The following is a 23,369-nucleotide window of genomic DNA, read 5'->3' on the forward strand; positions in this document are numbered from 1 at the left end:
GTTTCATCCTTAATGGTAAAAAAGAAAAATGGTTGTACTCCAATATGAAATAAAACGGCGGAGACACACTGAGTACATTTCTGTTCCACAGTCTATAAGGATCCCCAAACTTCATGTAGTGTGGAAAAATATATACACCCTCCGTGACTACGTTACTTATGGTTTAAGCATTTTTATTTTGTGATGGCAGCAAGACAAAACGGTTGTGCATTTGGTATCTGGTGATTTTAGAATTAGGCCCCAAATGTCAAATATGTTTGTGTATGGTTTCGTCAGGCAAAGATCACGATGGTATGGAAAGAGTATACAAGAGTAATTGGGGTGATCTAATGCTTAGGACTTGTACAGTACTTCAGCTCGGGAACGTCCCACCATGGCGTTCAGAGAGGCGTTATCTATGGTACACGTATATATAATATAGATCAGATCACCAGTCTGTCTTTACCCACTCCTGATCTGGGGGTGGGTGGGATGGGGATAACAGTTCAGGCATATTTCCAACAGAACAGAATATTAGACATTTAGTGTAAACTAGTGAAAAATAAATAAAATCTCTGAAACATTTCAGTGAAAATAGTGGTCCATATTTAATGCATTATATTAGAAATGATAGTACAGTCTTTGTTGATCAGTTACCAACTCATACTTTATAATAATTTGTTTAGGAGCATCTGAATCTGGCAAATAACTTTTATTGCATTTAGGCATACAATAAAAGTTAATAAAAAAATTAGGAAGAAATGACTTGTGCACTACTGCTGCGGATATTAAGTCAAACCATTTTGTTCAAACTTCAGCATGACCCATAGAGAAGCAGAAACCTATGGCACCTTATGAATACCATGTGAAGGATTACGTTGACTCGTCCCTTACAGTTACAAAGACGTGTCCGTGTGCAGGATCACCTTCGCACCAGCATCGGACCCCTCTTATCCCATTTCAACGTATAAGAAAAGGCAAAATGTAATATAAGATGTATAAGAATATATTTATAAAATATAACACATTATGAGGAAGAAACATAAAATATTATTTAACAAGGTCTGCCGTTCAGCCCTCTTAACTGTAAGAGCATCATCAGTATTGTACGGCAGTTGGGGAACAGTAGTTAGCTTTCAGATGTCAGATATAAAACAACTTTTTGAGTCACAGTGCCAAACTACTGGTATTATATTCGGATCCTTCTTTTTCAGCATGAAGGACCGGCATTTATTTAATAGACAGATGGTACAGCCATATACTTGGTCAGAGGATTTAGGAATTTCTTTGAGAAAGGTTCATTGTTTTTGTTCTTTTATCATAGCTTCAGTTTGTATACTTACTTTGGTTAGTGACTTAAACTGTTTTATTAGGTACGGACCGATTTCATTAACAGGGAACGATGATAGGTGAAGATTTCTTTTAAAACACCGTCTTTAAATGTTTTTCTGCCTCCTAACCCTTGAAGGACTGTAGAAATGTTTTACACATCACAGTGTTTTTCTCAACAACGTAGCCATTAAACAGTTCAATTATTTCACAAACCTCAGTCTGTTCATTTCTTGACAGAAGGATTACACATAGATCATACACATAGGGAGCTACACATGCATAACATGTCCAAAATTCTAATACATCTACCACATTCAGTCACCAGGTCTAGTATTTTCTGATAGATTAGTTACACAAACTGATAATTACCACAGAAGTAATTTCAGAAACAAAGATTCACTTAAACCACAAATGTACACATTGGTAGGGATCGTTAAACCCTAAAACACACGACTCGTACCTTGATTCATTAACATAAACACACTGTAAGCAGTCTGGTCAGCAAACCCCCAGGAAACACTCGACTCTCTCTCTCTCTCTCTCTCTCTCTCTCTCTCTCTCTCTCTCTCTCTCTCTCTCTCTCTAACACACCCACACACACGCACGCACACCCCCACACCCACATACACACACACACCTCAGATGTGTAGGACACTGTGTATAGGCCTACAAGACATTCCCTGGAAATTGTGTCTTCTAGTTTAAACAAAACTCTCGATTCTTTTAAGCAGCATTTTACATCCTAAAGGGTTAGGTTTAGAAGGCATGTAATACGCGCGTTTCTTATAAAACACCGTCTTTAAAACGTTTACCTCCTAAAGGGACCTATTTAGAAGGTATGTAAAAAGTTTTTTTTAATTATTTTTTCTTTTTTACATTTCTTCGGGTATATCAATGTTTTAGAGTATTTATTTCAGTAAAGTTTTATTCAAAGTCATGTCATTTTCTCAAAAAGTGCAATCAATAAAGTTGAATTTATTTCACAAGCTTACATTCTGCTCATTTATGTTCACATTCAACCATCGTGTATTTTCTAACAGCGGAGCTATACAAAACAAACCCCCACAATCTAAATTTAATGTGTGGTTGCAAGATAAAAATTCTAATTTATTGAATTAATTAAATATTTAAAGTTGTACACATTATTTTGATGAGTGGTGTTGACATAATAATGTTGATAATTACATCAACTTAATATTGTGTGTAATTTCTGCGTTAATTGATTTAAAACAAAATTTACGTTGTAGTACATTTACATTTATTCATTTAACAGAGTGTTAGAGGACCTGTAGACTGAACAAATACTAAGTACATTACAATGTGATTATCATTTCACTTACCATTAAATTCTACTAAAGCAATGAATTTGGGGCATGTTCTCAGTTGCGATATGACCGATAGTGGACTCGTGTATAGGCTACACCGGCTAATACATTTGATGGACTATTTTGCACTAGTACACGTAGCTAATGCTAATCATATTTAGCATTGTCATTTGAATATCCACTCTTTAGTTTACCGTAGCAGTGGAAAAGAAGGAAAAAGTTTCATTTGACAAATCTGTTCATCTAGAGAGGGCTTTTCAATTGTGCTATAGGAAAGATAAGCATGATTACATTTCTGCTTATTCATGTAAACCTCAACTACACTGTGTAATCTAATTTCATGTATTGATACATTTTTTATTTTATTTTTAAAAATCTTTTGTCATTCGCACGCGTAGCCTTCTAGCTCCACAGCCTTTGGACTGTGGATAGTTCTATGAGAGATAAAAGTAGTAGACACAGAGTGTTTATTTTTTGTCTATATTGTTCATTTCATTCAGTGCTTTAACGTCTATAAATCCTGCAGAGATGTTACGTATGAGATTTGTAATGTAAATCACGCTGGATTTTACTTACTATTGTTATAAAACTTAAAGGCAGTCATTTTTCCTGGATTAAAAGACTGCATTCTACTGCAGACAATCTAAATGGAGAAATGTAATTTTAAAAATGATTGTCAACTTAACAACTTGTGCTCATAATTATGGTAATTTAGTACATAACACTTAAATTCCTTTTAAATAATGTGAAAATAAAGTGCGTTTGTGTGCGTCATATTTTTGTTTGGATGTGGGATACACATGGTCGTACCAGGTATGGTCACGATTTGGATGTGAACCAGATTTAACAAAACTATATATATTCTTATGACCTACCACAGAGAGCTTCATATTCTATGTGAAGAGGAAAAACATGAGTATGCAACTTTTGTCTGTGTGTGTGTGTGTGGGGTGGGGGGGGGGGGGGGGGGGGGACACATGGTCGATGACCTACCACAGAGTGTGAGAAAAACATGAGTATGCAACTTGTATCTGTGTGTGGGGTGGGGGGGAACAAATGGTCGTACCAGGTATGGTCACGATTTGGATGTGAACCAGATTTAACAAAACTATATATATTTTTATGTCCTACCACAGAGAGTTTCATATTCTATGTGAAAAGATGTACCAGGTGTGCGCAACGTGTGGGGCGGAAAAACACACATGGCAGCACCATATATGGTCACGAATGGATGTGATCCAGATTTAACATAACTATTCATATTTTTATGATCATGACCTTTGATCTAGATATAGAGAGTTAGAATGTGTATCTTTTTGACCTTTGACCTATACCTGTCAAAACTACGGTTACAATATATACAAACTATCTCTCTCTGACATGGATTACTGGAACCATGTCCTGTGGTCTGATGAGACCAAGATACTTATTTGGTTCAGATGGTGTCAAGCGTGTGTGGCATCAACCAGGTGAGGAGTACAAAGACAAGTGTGTCTTGCCTACAGTCCAGCATGGTGGTGGGAATGTCATGGTCTGGGGCTGCATGAGTGCTGCCGGCACTGAGGAGCTACAGTTCATTGAGGGAACCATAAATGCCAACATGTACCGTGACCTACTAAAGCAGAGCATGATCCCCTCCCTTCAGAGACTGGGCCACAGGGCAGTATTCCAGCATGATAACAACCCCAAACACACCTCCAAGACGACCATTGCCTTGCTAAAGAAGCTGAGGGTGAAGGTGATGGACTAAACCCTATTGAGCATCTGTGGGGCATCCTCAAATGGAAGGTGGAAGAGCACAAGGTCTCTAAAAATCAGGCCTCACAAAATATTGACACTTTGGGCCCAATTTGGACATTTTCACTTAGGGGTGTACTCACTTTTGTTGCCAGCGGTTTAGACATTAATAGCTGTGTGTTGAGTTATTTTGAAGGGGCAGCAAATTTACACTGTTACATAAGCTGTACACTCACTACTTTACATTGTAGCAAAGTGTCATTTCTTCAGTGTTGCCACATGAAAAGATATAATCAAATATTTACAAAAATGTGAGGGATGTACTCAATTTTGTGAGATACCTGTGTGTGTGTGTGTATATATATATATATATATATATATATATATATATATATATATATATATATATATATATATATATGTATATATGTAAAATATATGGTTCAGTTGGTTTCTAGAAATATCTAGCTATCCAGTTCATGTTAATAGGCATGCAGTTATATTTACTGAATTTGGGTCCACATGTGTTATGTGGGCTTTGTTGCAATATTAATAAAATGCTGATCATTATTGTGTGTTACTTCATACTGGCTGGCACTATCTATTAGGCTAAATACCTGAAGTCATGTTTCCTGCTCCATCAAAATATTTATCTATTTTGATAATTTAGTGCTTTATCACATTAACTGAACACAAAATCCTCAAGTCATTGTCCATTTTACACTGGGCAATAGTATGATACAATATTGATAGTAAAATCATTAGGGATGCATTGATATCGATACTGGTATCTGGTATCGGTCCGATACTGAGCTTATTTACTTGTATCCTTATTCATAAAAGATGCCCCAATACCAACATCTGATACCAAGTGATGCTGTGTGATACTGTACGCTGCTGTACTAATTAACAGACAACATGAAATGACAGCGATTTGATGCAGAATGCAATCTGTGCTCTGCAAAAATATCAAGAGGAGGAACTACAACCTCTACCTACCTACAATACAAGTATCCTGAAAAAACATTTTAAACAGAAAATCCAGCATGAGCAGCAGTAATGATGCAGGAGAGGCGAGAAAAAAAAATCACTAATGCACGTTATTTAAAATCAGCTATCTAACGCTATGAAGAAGTCTAGTGGCCTAAGTGCATGAACATACACGTGTACTTTTAATGGCCACTGTTTATTCCATTAATTATAAAACAATTAGTATCTCACAAAAAAATCACATCTTAATAACTGATACCTGAATGCAGGAGTTGCCAAAATAAATTAAAATCAATGTGGGTTGTTGCTTTTTTTCCCCTATTTGTAACTCATACAAAAATGCAGCACAGACGTGTCCAATATTGGAATCAGTACTGGGATTACTAGTACATCTACTTGTATGGGGTCTGAAAAAAAAAATGCATCATCACATCCCTAAAATCAATATTAACTTCTCATGTATGTGGGTATTGTCAATTATCAATACAATTTATTCACTGTACCAAGTAACAGAGAAGACATTATAAGCCAGAGACCCCAAATCTAACTATCCAGAAGGATGGTTTTGAGTCTGTGTTTCTACTTGCTACCATTGCTTCTGGCTTGCTCATTAGAGATCTAAATCTATATCTGGATTTATGTAAAGATGTTTTGTGCCAGTGTCCACTGTTAAAAGCACTATATAAATAAAAATTCAATTGAACAATGTTTTGTACATGTACATTTTTTATTAATTATTTTTCCCCTCAGTGGATACTTGTGTTTTTATATATAGAACTAAAAATGTTCAGAATTGACAGTTTTGTTTGAAAAACTTCATGTCTCAATGATATTTTTGCCCACTCCGACTAAATATTCTTTCCCCTGACAATGATCTAAATACAATATGTACGTACATCTTGTCCTTAATATCCAATAAAAGTTTTTTTTACAAAGCCCCGTTCCTTACCGTAACAGTGCAACAGCTCCTGCCCTGCAGCAATGTCTCTGCATGCTCTGACTTTTACTGTAACTCCTGAAGCAAAATACACTGGACTACAAGAGCCAGACAAACTGAGGCCCAGACTGAAGGAGATGCTCGTGTTAGGCTGGCAGGAGTGGTTGAGCAGACTGAGGATGGGGAACAATGCAGTGGCAATGCGGACTTCTTTACTGGACTGCACTGGTAGGCAAGTATCCTCTGGAAGAGAAGAAAATGGCCCACACATTTAATGTAAAGTTACAATTATCACAGCTGCTCACTGGAACCCAAACCTGCCAGTTTGGTAGAGTACACAAATTTGATATTAAGAACAGAAACCGCTTACGTGAGAAGTCATGTGTCTAATCATATTAATACCAGGTACTAAACTTGTGTAATATTCTTTTTTCCCCCCTGAGTGTGATTTTCCATTTTAAAACATCAGGATAAACAATTTATTAACCCAGAATCAGTAGCCAAAATGAGCTTTCTCATCCTGTTTAAGGAGTATAGGGAGGGTATAATAATATTATCAGCTCTGCAGTTAGGACCTGTGGCAATTGCAAAAACAGAGCTGGATGGTGGATTCAAGTGATTCTGCAGTAAGGCAGAGTGAACAATACAGCTGTCTACTGTTAATGTGGCTGACATTTTACTGCTGGTGCGGATCAGTGATGAGCAGGAGAGCACAACAGAGAACTGGTGAAAAGGGAACAATTCGATCGGTGCATGTCATGCACAAAGGAGGAATATATGGACGCCAGGACTTTTAAATAACAGATGGATTGATGGGTTGCTCTAGCTCCAGTCAATCTGTTCCAGTTTTCAAATGGGTGGTTTAAAAAGTGGATTAAGAGTGATCAGATGTACTTACTTTATTATCCAAAAAATTACAGAATCACAACACCACTTCATAGACAAATGTTATTGGATCTGAATGTAGTAAATAGGTTGGATATGGATCTGGAACAGGAAAATTATGGCTATGACCATTAGAAAAAGAATGTTAGTATGAGACTGGATGCAAAAGGGGCTCATGAAATGCAAGGATGGATAGAGAGAGAGAGAAGCAAAGATCAAAGCAGCACTTTGTATACTTTATATATTGTAGTCAATAGCATACAATCAATTTATAAAATAATAAACCAATCTTTTAAATGAACAACAAACTGTAGGTGCATCCCAAATCACATACTTATGCACTATTCTATGCCATTTTGTAGTATAAATAGTGTGAGTGGTGTCAGAATTCCAACAAGAAGTGCACTTCAAGTACTTAGATGATACAATTATTCAATCAAAAAAAACGGAGAATGTTGGACGTCATACACACAATGGTCGCAGGTTTGCTTATGTAGCGGAAGAAAGGAGAGGCTACCAGGTGCTAATGCTGGCTCAGAATCAAAATAAGGGAGTGTGAAAACTGAAGTAAATACAAAATACACACTAAATCAAGGCATAATTACTATGTTTTGCCTTTGTGGGGCACTATGCTCCGTAAATGTTTACATAGCCATAGCCATGACCACAACTTACTATGTTGATTTTGGATCGTGTGGGCAAAATCCGTCTGTGGAGACAACTACGCCGCCATCTGATGGTGAGTGAGGTCATGTTGGGTGTAAAAGGTAACACTGACAAACAGTAAGATTAAGAAATTAATCTTTGTTGACTCTGGGATTTCTGCTAAAGCCAGCAGAGTCGCATTATGTTCGACATCACTTGCCACTGGATGGGGAAGCGCCTCATACTTCCAGTTAGTTTATAAAAAAAATAAAAAAAAAAAAAAAACATGTTACTGTTCCATTTGAGATGATACTGCACTTCTGACATTCATACACTAGATGGTAGAGTACATTGTCATAGTGTAAGTGCATAGTATGTCATTTGGGACAACTTAATTTTTTTAATTAATAAAAAAAATTATTATAGATAATTAAGCCCAGATGCTCTTGCTCTCACATGTCTCGAGGAGTCCTGTTCAATGACATACATGTTCTGAGGCACCCTGAGGTAAAAGTGGTGTATGTGGAGTCACCTTCCCCTTTCTTCCTATAGGATGCAAGAAGTGGTGGTACCTACTAGTGGCTAGTGGCAACTTAGTTATTTACAACAGCATAAATACCGACTGTGCTTTTGGTGTATTTTTTAGTAATAGCTTTCATGTGCAAAAACAAAATACATTTTTGTGGGCTAGTGACACACCGTCTCTCTCTGTGGCTCTTACACACTCACAGCTTTAACCCCCAGCCCAAACTACAATAACCATAATACAGTTTAAATAAACATTAACTCTTTACTCGCTAACATTAGCATACTCCAATGTTTTGCGGAGGTCCTAAATCCTGGTTGCAAGATTGGTAATAAAATAAAATAGAATCTTTGATAAATGTTACTGGATCCCATGGCAATATAAACTCATGTAGGGAGTAGGGACAATAATAATGTAATATTGCACAAGTCTACCCAGGACTGTAAAGATGTTTAAGAGTATTTTCTGACCTTGGACTTTGATTGCAGTCACAGCCTGTGCATTACACTGGAGTTGCAGCATGTGCCTCAGAGCTGTAGCTCCTAGCAGGCTCTTCTCAGACCCCCAGCACACACTCCCTTCTTCCTGATCATGGCATGGTGGCACTTCTAGTGAAAGTCTCTGACTGAGTGCTGCCATGGTGAACACGAACAGGAAGCACAAGTTAGGGTTATGTTTCCCCACATGTGGTAACAGACTATAGACGCCCAGGTATGACTTTCCATGGTAAGAGCTTGAATGATTAAAACCTTGAGAGCTTTTGTTAGACATCTGTGGTCCTCTTACATTCAGTTCTGACACCAAGCCCAGACTGTCAAATGCCCCCCCACTGGAGCAAGGCTTGCCATTGTGAGACTTCCCATCACTATTAACATAGGTTGCATTTGGGACTTCATAAACCAAGTTAAAGCAACTCTCTCTTGCCTTCTGGACCTCCTTTATTCCAGCTTTTAGAGTCACTCGCAGGGCCAAATGTGCAAACAGGCCAAGAGCCAGTAGCTCTGAACCAACTGAACACTCCCAGCAGTGGTACTGCTTCCATGCCTCTATTTCACATCTCTGTCCACAATACCGGGCGTAGCTACAGCCCCGACATGGTACAGAGTTAAAATTCTCACACAAACAGTGGTGGCAGTGTCTGGGCTCTGTTGTGAATACACTGGCTTTGCCACTCTTCTTGTACTGTGTATTGGCAGGTATAAGTACAAAGCTGAAGGCCTCATCTTCAATCACCATTTCCCCTGCTGACTTGTTTTCAGTGGCCAACAGGTGGCGTCCCTTTTCAGGAGTAAAGTGAACAGACACAGCAGATGAGACATTGGTATTACTACCCATATTCTTGTTGGATTGTGGTGTCTCATGTTTAGAATGAGATGCTTTCATAGATTCCTGGATTTTAACCAGACTTGTACACCGTTTCTCTCTCTCCATCAGTTTGCACTGCAGGCGACTTGGGTAACCTTCAGCAAAGGCCTGCTGGATGTCCTCCAGGCATTTCTAAACAACGGATACATAAAAATAATACATGATATAATAATACAATACATGAACAATTACAATTAAGAAAAGCTCATTTAAACAAGGAAAAGATGCTCACTGTGTAGAGACCAAGATGAAACAAAGCAGCTGAACGATTGGCATAGCATAAAGACAGATGTTCTGTATTCTTTTCAGCATGACAGACACCCTGAAATACATAATAAACACACACATACACAGTCAGACTTAACCATTTTTTATAAGCCTGTATAAACATCGATGTTGAAATAATTATTTAAAAGCAGCTGAGAGTGCTTACAGTGAGGGAAAAAAGTATTTGATCCCCTGCTGATTTTGTACGTTTGCCCACTGACAAAGAAATGATCAGTCTATAATTTTAATGGTAGATTTATTTGAACAGTGAGAGACATAATAACAACAAGAAAATCCAGAAAAACGCATGTCAAAAATGTTATAAATTGATTTGCATTTTAATGAGGGAAATATGTATTTGACCCCTCTGCAAAACATGACTTAGTACTTGGTGGAAAAACCCTTGTTGGCAATCACAGAGGTCAGGCGTTTCTTGTAGTTGGCCAGCAGGTTTGCACACATCTCAGGAGGGATTTTGTCCCACTCCTCTTTGCAGATCTTCTCCAAGTCATTAAGGTTTTGAGGCTGATGTTTGGCAACTCGAACCTTCAGCTCCCTCCACAGATTTTCTATGGGATTAAGGTCTGGAGACTGGCTATGCCACTCCAGGACCTTAATGTGCTTCTTCTTGAGCCACTCCTTTGTTGTCTTGGCCGTGTGTTTTGGGTCATTGTCATGCTGGAATACCCATCCACGACCCATTTTCAATGCCCTGGCTGAGGGAAGGAGGTTCTCACTCAAGATTTGACGGTACATGGCCCCGTCCATCGTCCCATTGATGCGGTGAAGTTGTCCTGTGCCCTTAGCAGAAAAACACCCCCAAAGCATAATGTTTCCACCTCCATGTTTGACGGTGGGGATGGTGTTCTTGGGGTCATAGGCAGCATTCCTCCTCCAAACACGGCGAGTTGAGTTAATGCCAAAGAGCTCCATTTTGGTCTCATCTGACCACAACACTTTCACCCAGTTGTCCTCTGAATCATTCAAATGTTCACTGGCAAACTTCAGACGGGCATGTATATGTGCTTCCTTGAGCAGGGGGACCTTGCGGGCGCTGCAGGATTTCAGTCCTTCACGGCATAGTGTGTTACCAATTGTTTTCTTGGTGACTATGGTCCCAGCTGCCTTGAGATCATTGACAAGATCCTCCCATGTAGTTCTGGGCTGATTCCTCACTGTTCTCATGATCATTGCAACTCCACGAGGTGAGATCTTGCATGGAGCCCCAGGATGAGGGAGATTGACAGTTCTTTTGCGTTTCTTCCATTTGCGAATAATCGCACCAACTGTTGTCACCTTCTCACCAAGCTGCTTGGCAATGGTCTTGTAGCCCATTCCAGACTTGTGTAGGTCTACAATCTTGTCCCTGACATCCTTGGAGAGCTCTTTGGTCTTGGCCATGGTGGAGAGTTTGGAATCTGATTGATTGCTTCTGTGGACAGGTGTCTTTTATACAGGTAACAAACTGAGATTAGGAGCACTTCTTTTAAGAGTGTGCTCCTAATCTCAGCTCGTTACCTGTATAAAAGACACCTGGGAGCCAGAAATCTTTCTGATTGAGAGGGGGTCAAATACTTATTTCCCTCATTAAAATGCAAATCAATTTATAAAATTTTTGACATGCGTTTTTCTGGATTTTCTTGTTGTTATTCTGTCTCTCACTGTTCAAATAAATCTACCATTAAAATTATAGACTGATCATTTCTTTGTCAGTGGGCAAACGTACAAAATCAGCAGGGGATCAAATACTTCGTTCCCTCACTGTATATCTGAGCAATATGCTCATCCAGAGCAGATGTTTTCCTTAAGTGTGGTTTATACTTCTGCAATAACATTTATTTTCATTGCAACACAGAGAAGGTATTATGGTAAGCGTAGACATATTTAAATTTCTCAGACACAGTCTGCCACAAGCTAATTGCACATTATTTCAGAGCAGCAACACAAAATGACCTTCCACCTGCAGTGGACAGCCGAAATCTAGATATGGACAAAAGGCCAAATTCTGATGATCTAAGGGACAGAGTAAGGCAGTATGGATGAAGTAAGTCAGACAAGTAGGGAAGGGCAAGACCATTTAGTGCCTTGAAGCAGTATCTTAACTTGAATATGTGATGCCACAGGTAGCCATTGGAGATCATGCAGGAGAGGAGTGATATGAACAAAGTGCCTGGTGGAGGTGAGAATCCTTGCAGCTGAATTTTTAACATACTGTAATCTTGAAATGTATTTCTTGGGCAAGCCAATAAATAGGGCATTATTTACATGCAATATTACAAAGTTGGTAAAAAAAAGTTTTTAAACTATAGAGTTGATATGGGAATTAAAGAGAGTTATGTCAAATAAAACACCAAGATTATAGGCAGAGGAAGAAGATTTAACAGAAACCCCATCAATATCAAATGACATATCCATCCTTTTTACTGAAGTAGTTGAACCAATAAGCAATAGTTCAGTTTTATTATCATTCAGTTTTAAAAAGTTCAGGGACATCCAGTGTTTGATGTCCCTAATACATGTAGTCAGTGAATCAGAAAATGATGGCTTATCAGAGCTGGTAATAAGGTAAATTTAGATGTCATCAGCATAACAATGAAATTGAAATCCATGCATGCGCATGATGTCACCAAGTGGGTACATATAAATGATAAACAGTACTGGCCCAAGAACGAAGCCTTGAGGAACACCCTGTGTCAGAGGATCAGTGGCGGATTTGTACCCTTCAATAGTGATATAATACTCTGTCACTGAGGTAGGAGGTGAACCACGAAAGAGCTGGACCAGTGATGCCAAATTCAGAAAGACAAGAGATGAGTATATCATGACAGACAGTATCAAATGCAGAGCTTAGATCGAGAAGTATTCAAATGTTTATTAACCCAGAATCAATGGACAGGAGAATGTCCTTAACCACATGAAGAAAAGCCATTTCAGTGCTGTGAGATGGACGAAATCTACACTGGAAAGGTTCAAAGAGACCATTTGCATCTAAATAAGACTTTAATTGTGTGGCCATTACTTTTTCCAAAATTTTACTTAAAAATGGTAAGTCTGAGATGATCAAGGCCAGTTTTCTAAACAATGAGGGTCAGCAGTTTTTAGTTCTGCCGGAACAATGCCAGATGCTAGGCTACAGTTTATCAGATGAGTTATGGAAGGTAAAACTTTGGAAACACACATTTTGAGTAAAGTAGTAGTAGTAAAGATGGCAGGATGTAGAATTAGACTTCATAAGGAGTATTCTGAGTGAGCCGTCATAAACTCAAAATGTGGGGCACCTGTATGAGGGGCATCTTTGGCAATAGATTCCGTGATTGACTTCAGTTTGTCTGAAAATTGAGAAAAACTATTCACAAGCTTCTCACAGCCAGAGATAGCATGCTGTGGAGGGTTAATGAGCTTCATTAACATATCCATTTATCCATCCATCCTCAACCGCTAATCGGGTCGCGGGGGCAGCCCCTCCAGCAGGGGACCCCAAACTTCCCTTTCCCAAGCCACATTAACCAGCTCTGACTGGGGGATCCCGAGGCGTTCCCAGGCCAGTGTAGAGATATAATCTGTCTAGCACTTGCAAAAGTAGAAACCCGCCCACGCAATGCTGTTATCTATGTGTATAAATACTCCTGTTCTAGACGAAATAAACTGGATGTCTCTGTGAACAGCATTGTGTCAGTGTGTGTTCATTTAGACTCTCCAGGCCTGAACGATCTGTGGTAAATCACACTTTCTCGCTCATAGCACAGAACTAAGAGTTAAGAGAAATAAAAGGCTGTAAGGCTGATGGAGGACTGAAAGACATAATCAGAGATTTCTTGTTTCTAACAGTGTCCATGTCTGCTGATAATATTGTGTTTTGGGGGATAAATCCAAACATGGAAACTGGAGTTGACTTTTCTAGTGATATCTGGCAACCGCGAGTTTAAATGAAGTGAATTAGAGTTAGTGAAGGAGAGCGGCAGTGTACTGTATGTTTACAGACTGAACAGTTGCTACTCCTGATTATGATTGGTGAAGAATTTTTTAATAAAGAAGTTTGAATTAAACCCACCTTGTAGTGTTAGCATCATTATTAATTTACTCCGCGTGAAGCCGCTGTGTCTACACGAGCAATTGCAAGTTCAGGTCACTTTGCGGGATCATTTAAAGATGGCGGTTTGTGAGATTGGGAAGTTGAAGCAGATGATTTACAGAGTTACTTGTCATCATAATGGCTTCTTTGCAATATTTCCACACTTGTTTGGTTGACTGAGGAGATGAAAAGCAGTATGAAAGTAACTGTTGCGTGGTGTAGATGCATTTTGGAGTTGTAGTTTTTATCCCAATTGTATTATACAACTCCGAACTGGTCACTCGCACCGGTGCAAATAAATATTTATTCACAGTCGCACAAAATACTTTTCCGTCACAAATGCAAGTGAAATGGTCGAACTGTAGAGCCCTGAGTTTATCTGCAAGTTTTTTCCCGTTCGGCGTGATGACATTTAATGTCCCCAACAACCTCTGTAGTGCCATTTAGCATCATGTTAATATCATGATTTCTCCTCGCACAAAGCGCTGGAGCTCGAAGCGAAGCTGGCAGCTCGAAGGCTAAAACGCTAACTCTGTTTCGCAGTTTTGGCACTACAAAATGACATCATCCCTGCGCCGCTCTATGGTGATTGGCTGTAAGTGTAGGAAGCGCTTGATTTGATCTGCAGCGAAGTTTTCTATTAGTGCAGGACAAACTTTAAACGTTAATATCACAGTTGATCATGTTCATTTAACCATGGGCAGTCAAAATCGTAATCACAATTGATATTGGATTAATTGTGCAGCCCTAGCGCAGACCACACGTCAAACGGTGGTATGACAGATTTGGTTAACAGACACTGGTATGCGCTGGGATTTTCTACATGTACAAAAAAAAACAAAAAATCTGTGACAAATGTGTCATTTGTTTACAAATTAACATTTGGAAGACCAGTAAGATTGTGCATAGTGTTCATCCAGGCCCCGAATCAGTGTTTGAACATTGGATTTGAACATGGTTTGAAAATGATGGATTTTGCAAAAGGGTCTAAATATTGCCTAGTAATTGCTGAAAAGATTTTCTAAATATCATGAATTTTCTTTGCAGAAAGGCTGACACACTGACTGTGGCTAAAAATCTCCTGTTAGAAGTAATTTTCCCCTGAATTTTGCCAAAAAACACCTTGATGACCCTCAAAACTTTTGTGAGAATGTTCTGTGGATTGCTGATTCGAAAGTGGAACTTTTTTAAAGGCCCCGTTACATCTGACAACTCACAAATACAATCCTTTCATTTAAAATATGACTCCCCACTGCAGCCCTTCCCTTTCCTCCTGCAATTCACTCACTCATTTTGACAGAGACAGCTCTGCCATGTTTCAGACCCTTTTAGCATCTTTTTTTTTTCCCCTCAGAAAAGCACCTAGTGACAAATATAGCAACTTTTTGGGCAAACACTTGACATCACAGCACATTAATCCCCCAAACATGTGAAATCACAAAAGTATCGCAACATAGACTGATCACTGATGTAGTTATGGAGGATGACGGAAATGTTACAGAGATTACTGATGTGGGTAAGGAGCATAATTCTGTGGAGGAAGGAAGTAGCATGGGTGTTGCGACTGTAACGAAGAGTATTGCTGCTCATTTAATGTACTCACTAGATGAGATGAACAATTTCTTAGATGAAAATTTTGGAAAGGTTGTGGACGTAGCTGACTTTTTTTTAGATAAAGGTACATTTTTAGTATCAAAGACACATAGTGACAAAGAAACCAAGACAGAATGGGGGATGTGGTGGGAAGACCAAATCTTTCTTAGTCATGGGATTAATTTTAGTTCCAGAGTAGCAATTTTATTTTCAAAAAGGTTAAAATCAACCATCACACAGCATATTTCGCTAGAGCAGGGATGATGTTTAATGGTACCAGCTGTCATTACAAACAAAGGCTTCTCCACTAAATATTAAATAAATTTCAGTTAACGTGTTCAATACTTTTTCCCTGTGTCATTCCACTTTATTACAGATAACTTTATTTATGGACTTTAATGTTGTGAATTCTTCATATTTCCAGATTTCTTGAGTTAATACTGATGTCTGGTGAAAATTTCATGTGAATAGCCTCATTGGAAATATATTTACTGAAAAAAATATTGACGTGTCCAATACTTATTTCCCCCACTGTATCAAAGGAAAAGAGTTTTTATTTATAAATGTTTATGCCTCAAATGTATGCAGTGAGTGAGTGAAAATGTTTTATAAATTAAGAAATGTACTGACACAATATAGCAGCAACCTAACTATAGCTAATAGGTGGAGACTGGAACTGTACTATAGATTTTACAGTAGACAGGAATGCAGAAGAACCTCACATACAGTCCTCTGTGGTACTGCACAGAGTTATTAAAGCATGTGGACTTATAGATCCTTGGAGAGAAAAGAACTTGGGTGTAAAGCAAAACACATGGCTATGTGTACAAGGCAAGACATGGCTATGTGTACACAGGCAAGAGGAAGTGTCTTTAGAAGCAAAAAGAAGGAACTAGGTTCCTATGTTCATGAGCAGGCCAAGGGGGCCCACATTAGAGTCCAAACCTCTAATGTCAAAGAAATTGATGACCCAACCTCCTACTTCTTCAACCTGGAACAGAGAACCAGACCTCACAATCTTATGCTGCACCTAAAGCACCCTGTTCAAACTACAACCACAACACCAGCAGAATGAGGAAGATTGCAGTGACTTTTATAAGGAACTGTACCGGTCAAGGACAAGTAGAAACATTGGACATAGACATCGAACCTCAAGAACTAGCTATTGTGGTACAGCCACTGGGCGAGCACCAGGCATCGATGGATTTCCAGCAGAATTCTATAAACATTTCTGGTTTTTTAAATGGCTTATAAACAATGGGAAATTATCTATCAGTTTCACATGGGTGGTTTTATCTCTCCTCCCAAAAAAGGTGACTTGGGTGTTTTAAAAAACTGGAGGCCTGTGCCACTTCTACAAACCCAATTCCAAAAAAGTTGGGATGCTGTGGAAAATGTAAATAAATGTCAAAAAACAGAATGCAATTAATTCCAAAGATTCATATTCATTACAAAGCAAGAAGACGTTCAAGCTCTTACTTGCAGTCTAGCTGTGTACCAAGGGACATCCTCTGCATGAGTAAACTGGAGCAAGTGTGAAAGTTTTATTGCAGGACAGTAGCGAGGGTAAGAACTTCCAAACCTATCCACTTACAATGGGGAAAAAGAGGCATCAAATACTTGGGTGTCTACATAGGAGAAGAAAAGTACCTACAAAATAAATCTGTGAGGGAATGGTGGAGAAGGTGGGTGGTAGATTGTCTAAGTGCACTTGAGGCCCTGTTTGCACTAGTGCATTTTCGTTTTAAAACTGCATTTTAAAATAAAAACGATACTTGTCCACACTGGCGTTTCCGCTGTTTCAGAAACGATCTCAGGCCACACTACACGACCGAAAATTAATGTCACATGACCATTCATGCACACTGGGCATGTGCATACAAGTGTAAACAGGAAGTTGGTTGCTAGTCAGCGGCAGTCACAACAATGCTAGTCACGGGCAGGCACAACAAACCAGCAATCCATGTAGGACTTACACCACTTGAAATGAGATTTGTTGCCAATTGCTCTAATCATAGCTTGCCTCTTGCGCATGTAGGCAGCATATATGAGGACAATTGTGAATCTTGAAAAACATGGCCACCACTGGTCGAGCAATGTTCAGCAGCTATTAGACAAGCTTAACGATGGCCGAAATTTCTTAAAATTATCTTTGTTTTTCTTTGATTTAAGTGCTTATAGGATTGCTCAATATTAAGTAATATCTTTTAATATTTTAAAGGGGCCTAAATGGCTTGAACCCCGATAATTGCTGCTTGAAGCTATATTTAGGGGTTAAAGCCAGAAAGGTTGAAATTTTTTTAATTTATTGTAATTGTAAGGATTTATTATTTTTTTAAAAATATTATTCTGCCATAAAACTAATCGTGCAGGACAAACCATAAGGCCTAGAGAGCTGAAACTTTGAGGGAAGGTAGTACCCCAGAGTACTACAGCATCACAACGTTTTGGCCCGTTCGGCAAGATGGTGGCACTATAGTGAGCATGTTTTGAACAATGGCCATAAATTTTGAACCATTTGTCAGACTCAAGTGTCTAATATCTATGGAATCCTTGGGACCAGACAAACAAAACTTATATCTCCGATTTCCTATAAAAATTTTCTGCCATCTTGGATTTTTTTTTTTTACTTTTACGAACTAGTCCTAGGTCTTTCATCCGATCGGGACCAAACCAGTGCCAAATGAATCTATAGAGTCTCAATATCAAAAAAGTTATCAAAAAAAGTTAGAACTTTCGACTTGAGGTAGCTACGGTATGCAAAAACACAGGAAGTAGGCGTGGCCACTTTAACATAAATGGCTATAACTCTTGAACGAAATGAGATATCTTCACCTATTTTGGCATGCTTATGTTTAAGGACAATCTATGGTCGCCCAGAAGAATTGGTGCAGTTTTGCCACATGGTGGCGCTAAAATACCGGAAAAACCTGAAATTGGCTGTAACTATGGAACCGTTGATCCGATTGACTTCAAAATATGCATAGAGTGTCTTTGTATCAGTTGCCATCACGGTCTATGAGCACATTCACGCATGTTCAAAAACATGGCCGCCATCGCTATTGGACAAGGTTACCAATGGCCAATCGGAACGAAACTCAAAAGTATATAAAATGGATATTAATCAGACAGCTACTAGCACAAACTCTTCTCAAAACTGGACTACTGCAACAGACTACTCCCGGGCCTCCTAGCCAGCTATAAAAAACTGCACTTACCCCTCTACTCTGTGCACTTTGCCGCTTGATGTATCGCTTTGCTTGTATTTCCTCATTTGTAAGTCACTTCGTATAAAAGAGTCTGTTAAATTAATAAATGTAAATGTAATTCCCCCCAAAATTTGCCTTTGTGATCCAGACATTGGTATTTTGAAATTTACCTATTTTCATTAAGAAAAGGGGAGAATTTGTGTCTTTTCGTTCAGATAAATTCAGAAAAACAACATATGAATCAAAGTTTTTTATCCTGAAAATTGTATTTATACTAAAGATATACAAAAATGATCACAAAAGATTTAGAAGTGAGTAATTTAAGATTTACGATGATATTGTAAATCACTTTCATGAAGCATCCCCCAAATGTAGTCTCCCATCATGTTCTCATTATATTGTCCTTGGTAGTGTTATTCAAAATCCAGTATATCCCAGTGGAAGCACTCACCTTGCTCCCATGTTCTCCCATATATTAAGATGTGCATCAAGCATATGGATTTTGAGACACATCCTGCAGCCCATTGTGCCATAGTTCTTCGTTAGAGTCTCAACCAGCTCCACGTGTTTTTTGGCTTTGTGATTCACCCGGAAAACCCCAAACCACTGCAACAAAGCTGTTCCAAGCTGCTTCCTCCTTCTAGCAAGCTTCTTGGGGAATTTCTTGCACTATGAGATCTTCTTAATCTGTGGTCTGACAAAGACACCAGCTTTGACTTTTGCCTGAGACAGCTAAGGAAAGAAGTCTTGAAGGTACTTGAAGGCTGCTGAATCCTTATCTAGCTGTGACAAATTGTTTCATAAGGCCCAATTTGATGTGCATTGGTGGCATCAGCACTTTCCGGGGGTCCACCAATGGCTCCCACTTGACATCGTTCCTACCCACAGCAAACACGGCTTTGGAAATGCACCTTGGTGTCTCTGTTGTCCCAAAGACAATGAGAGAAAGGAAACTTGGTAAAACCACCTTGGAGACCCATCAGGAATGCCACCAGTCTTCGCTGACCTCCCGCCATACTCACCATATTTCAAGGAATCCAGCAATGTCTTGACACTGTTGTAATCCTCTCTGAGCTCAGAAAAAAATTTAAAATAATTTCTGAGATACAAATTCATGCATTTCCCAAAAATAGGTGTATTTCAAAATACCAATGTCCTGTTCACAAAAGCAAGGTTTGAATGTGTTGAAAGCCATTTTCTACACTTTTAAGGCATAAGCAATTAGAAAACAACACTTACTACCTAAGAAAAAAAATTGTTACATAGTGTAACTGGAGGAACTCCCTTCAAATTTTACTGATGTGGCAAATTTGTAACAAGTTGTCAGCCAATTTGAATTTTAACAAAAACTGTGTTCTCCTACAAATTTTTCCCATAACCATGAAATGTGGAAGAGAGAACTGGGAGACCAACTTGAACAAAGCTTGGTTTTATTGCTTTATTTATTTTATTATTATTATTATTATTATTATTATTATTATTACTACTACAGTTCCACATGGGAGTCTATGGCAGCCCATAGAATGCTTTTTATGAAATTTGGTACAGGGATAGAGGACAGTCTCAGCTACCTTCACAGCAATTTTGGTGTACACCACTCAAGCTCTCCACAAACAGGGAAAATTTGGACATACATTTACAATAATAACGCCAGAATCCTCCCTGGAATGTCGTAGAAATTGAATTCCAATTTCCTTTAATTATTTGGGTCAAACTAAGGGACACCATGATGTTCATTTCTACCAAATTTGAGACTATCCTAATAATTTTGTTTCTTTGATTTTTGATACATGGGACAGTTTGTCCATAATGGGAAATTTAAATTGATGGTGAAGCCACCAAACAGGAAGTGATGGTACATCTCAGCAACCAAGTGAAGGATTTTAAACCAAACTTGGTAGACCACTAAAGGACCTCATTCTAATGGTCTTCAAAAGGCTTTGTGTAATTCACGGTGGAGCTATAATTTAGAAATTTGTAAAACTGCTGTTTCATCCATAATCTGCAAAGAAATTTGACAGCTAAGTCACCAAATAGGAAGTGAGGGCATATCTCTAACACCTTCATATACTGACATCAATCTTGTCACACATATTTACACAACATAAGCTAGGAAACAAGATTTGACATTGCTTGCAACTTGGGAGAGCTACCAGAAAAAAAAATCTGCCCTTACCTGAGTGTAATATAGGGCAGCAGATGTGTAATCCTTCTCTTTAAAGCTCACATTTCCTTGCTCCCTAAATCTGGCTGCACATTCAGAAGATTTCTTCACAGGATACTTCTCAGAGATTCTGGACAAAGCTTCAAGATCCTCTGGCCTATAAAGAAGATAAATTATAAGGAATGCATGACTAACTAAGAGAAATCAATTCATCAGTAAAGACATTGTACTGAAAAACATTTGTACACATCTTTTTTTTTTCTAAACCATACATTAACGTAACATTATTTGTACCGCAACATGCTGTAATTCTCACATATAATTGGTCAGAAGTTGTGGATTCACTTTATGCGTCCACACAACTCAGACAGTAGTTCCAGTGCTGTAACAAACAATAGGTTTATGTAAAAGTGCTCGTTCTAATATGTTATTGTTTCTATAGTAACACTGGGACTTGTATAGCCAAAACTCCACACAAAGGCCAATAATGCACAGATTAAAAACGGGGAAAAAAGTTTAACAAAAAAATGGAATGGGGTCTTGGGTTTCTGATGAGATTGAGCAGATCAATACAAAAGGTCTGTGTACATTTTGGTCATTCAATTTTCATTTCCAAATGAGATTAAAAAAATTAACAACAAGAATTATTTCAATCATCTATTAATTGAACATGCCATTTTCCCCATTTTGCAAGAAAACAAAACAGAAAACTGTCTGAAGTTTTCAATGCATTATGCATATTACATGACAAGATGAGAACGGACGTTAATGCCCATGTACACGTAGCCCTATTACACAGGACGTTAACACCATTTAGCATATCCCCTAAATTAGCTTAGCTGGAGACTAATTGACAATGGCCTTAAAATGTTACTCTTTAATAAAAAACAAAACAAAAAGGTCTGTCGTCTTTGTTAATATCAAAGTACATGGTCAAAGAATATGAGGAAACAGTGTGCTTTTCCTCAAGAAATATAAGAAGAGTCCTCTCCCCGACTCACATTTGGACCTTGAGGTTGCAAAAGCTATCAATGAGTAATGATGTCGGAATTCCTCTTTAGTTTGAATAATTAGTTTATCTGATTTACTAATTAACCTAGTTTGTCCATAATTGCATGTACATTTCACATAGGTCAATGGTATAGGCTACGTTTTAAATATGCCGGTTGTACAGCAACAGTAGAATCACAGGGTGCGCCTCTGTTGTCACGGTAACAGACAACAATGCAGGCATAACTGTTCATTCACACCAAGTTCGTATTACCATAATTACATATTTTTGACAAGGAAAACAAGTTAACGTTTTGACAAATTCGTAATTACAAGTTGAAAACTCAGAATGCACTGAAAGATACCACAGTAGTAGTAGTAGTAGTAGTAGTAGTAGTAGTATTTATCTGCACTCATGGGCAAAAAAAAAAAAAATGGGCCAAGCCAAAAATGGCAAAACATTAAGCTTTTAATGGTCCTAACAACAAATCATTGGTCAGAAAATTAACGAGAATTAAACATATAGTAACTTACTATAGGATAACTTTACAACAAATCATAGGGGAATCACCGGGTGCGCTTCTGTTGTGGTAACAGATTAGGCAGGTAAATCTACCTTAACATTGTCATAATTACTGAAATCACGAGATATGTGCTTTGATATGTCACATGTTCGTGTTGCGCTACTTTTGTGATTCCACTGATTTTAAGGGTTAATTTGCATGTGACATATCAAAACACTCAGCTCAATGAGGAGAACTGCATTATGGGTATTCTAGTGATGTCAAGTGCAAGTTAACCACCAAAATAAGTGGAATCAGAAAAAGTACAACAAAATAGACGTGACATTTCAAAATTCTCACCTCAATGAGGAGAATTTCGGCACGGGTATTCAGACTTAAAGTTTCTTCAGAAAATGTAAAATCCCTCAAATTTCTCAAGGCTAGTGTATTAATGAAAACCTCCTCACCAGACATACATTGTGTATAGGTATGCATTTACAAGGGCCTTAGAGACAGTTTATCTTTGTGCTGACCTTGGGTTAGAAATCTAGGTACAATGTTTTAAGAAAGGGCTCTTTGGTATATGGGCAGTTCAGAACTGAACATAGAAAGGATAACATGTGTGTATGCACATTAAGCTTCAATAAGAACTATTCCTTTTCTCCAGGTTTGTGACTGCTTGCATCTTTATTAAGAAGAAAAATAGAAAAAATACTTCACAATGAATCAGTTTTGAAGATATGCCTTCTTAAAAAAAAATCCCAGAAATTTGAGTGGGCAAGGCTAAAAAGTGTCCAAAAGGTACATTTTTGTGGCATTAGCCAATGAATCAGTATTAAAAAGTACACCT

General features: G+C 38.3%; 1 protein-coding gene across 3 annotated transcripts in view; it reads right to left on the minus strand.

The window, feature by feature from the left end:
- The window catches only part of smyd4 (SET and MYND domain containing 4), a 37,896-nt gene that overhangs the window by 10,958 nt on the left and 3,569 nt on the right, over window positions 1-23,369 (minus strand). Inside the window, exons 2-6 of one of the 3 annotated variants that reach the window (XM_017489544.3) lie at window positions 21,039-21,183; window positions 9,954-10,043; window positions 9,106-9,853; window positions 8,827-8,988; window positions 6,313-6,543 (exon numbers count right to left, since the gene is read on the minus strand). In XM_017489544.3, the coding sequence (XP_017345033.1) occupies window positions 6,313-6,543; window positions 8,827-8,988; window positions 9,106-9,853; window positions 9,954-10,043; window positions 21,039-21,183 (1,376 nt within the window). Of the gene's footprint in view, window positions 1-6,312; window positions 6,544-8,826; window positions 9,854-9,953; window positions 10,044-19,313; window positions 19,809-21,038; window positions 21,184-23,369 lie in introns of those variants that run through there. The other 2 variants (XM_017489543.3, XM_017489547.3) reach the window with 2 other exon arrangements.

This window comes from Ictalurus punctatus, chromosome 16 (genome assembly GCF_001660625.3).
Source record: "Ictalurus punctatus breed USDA103 chromosome 16, Coco_2.0, whole genome shotgun sequence".
Lineage (NCBI taxonomy): Eukaryota > Metazoa > Chordata > Actinopteri > Siluriformes > Ictaluridae > Ictalurus > Ictalurus punctatus.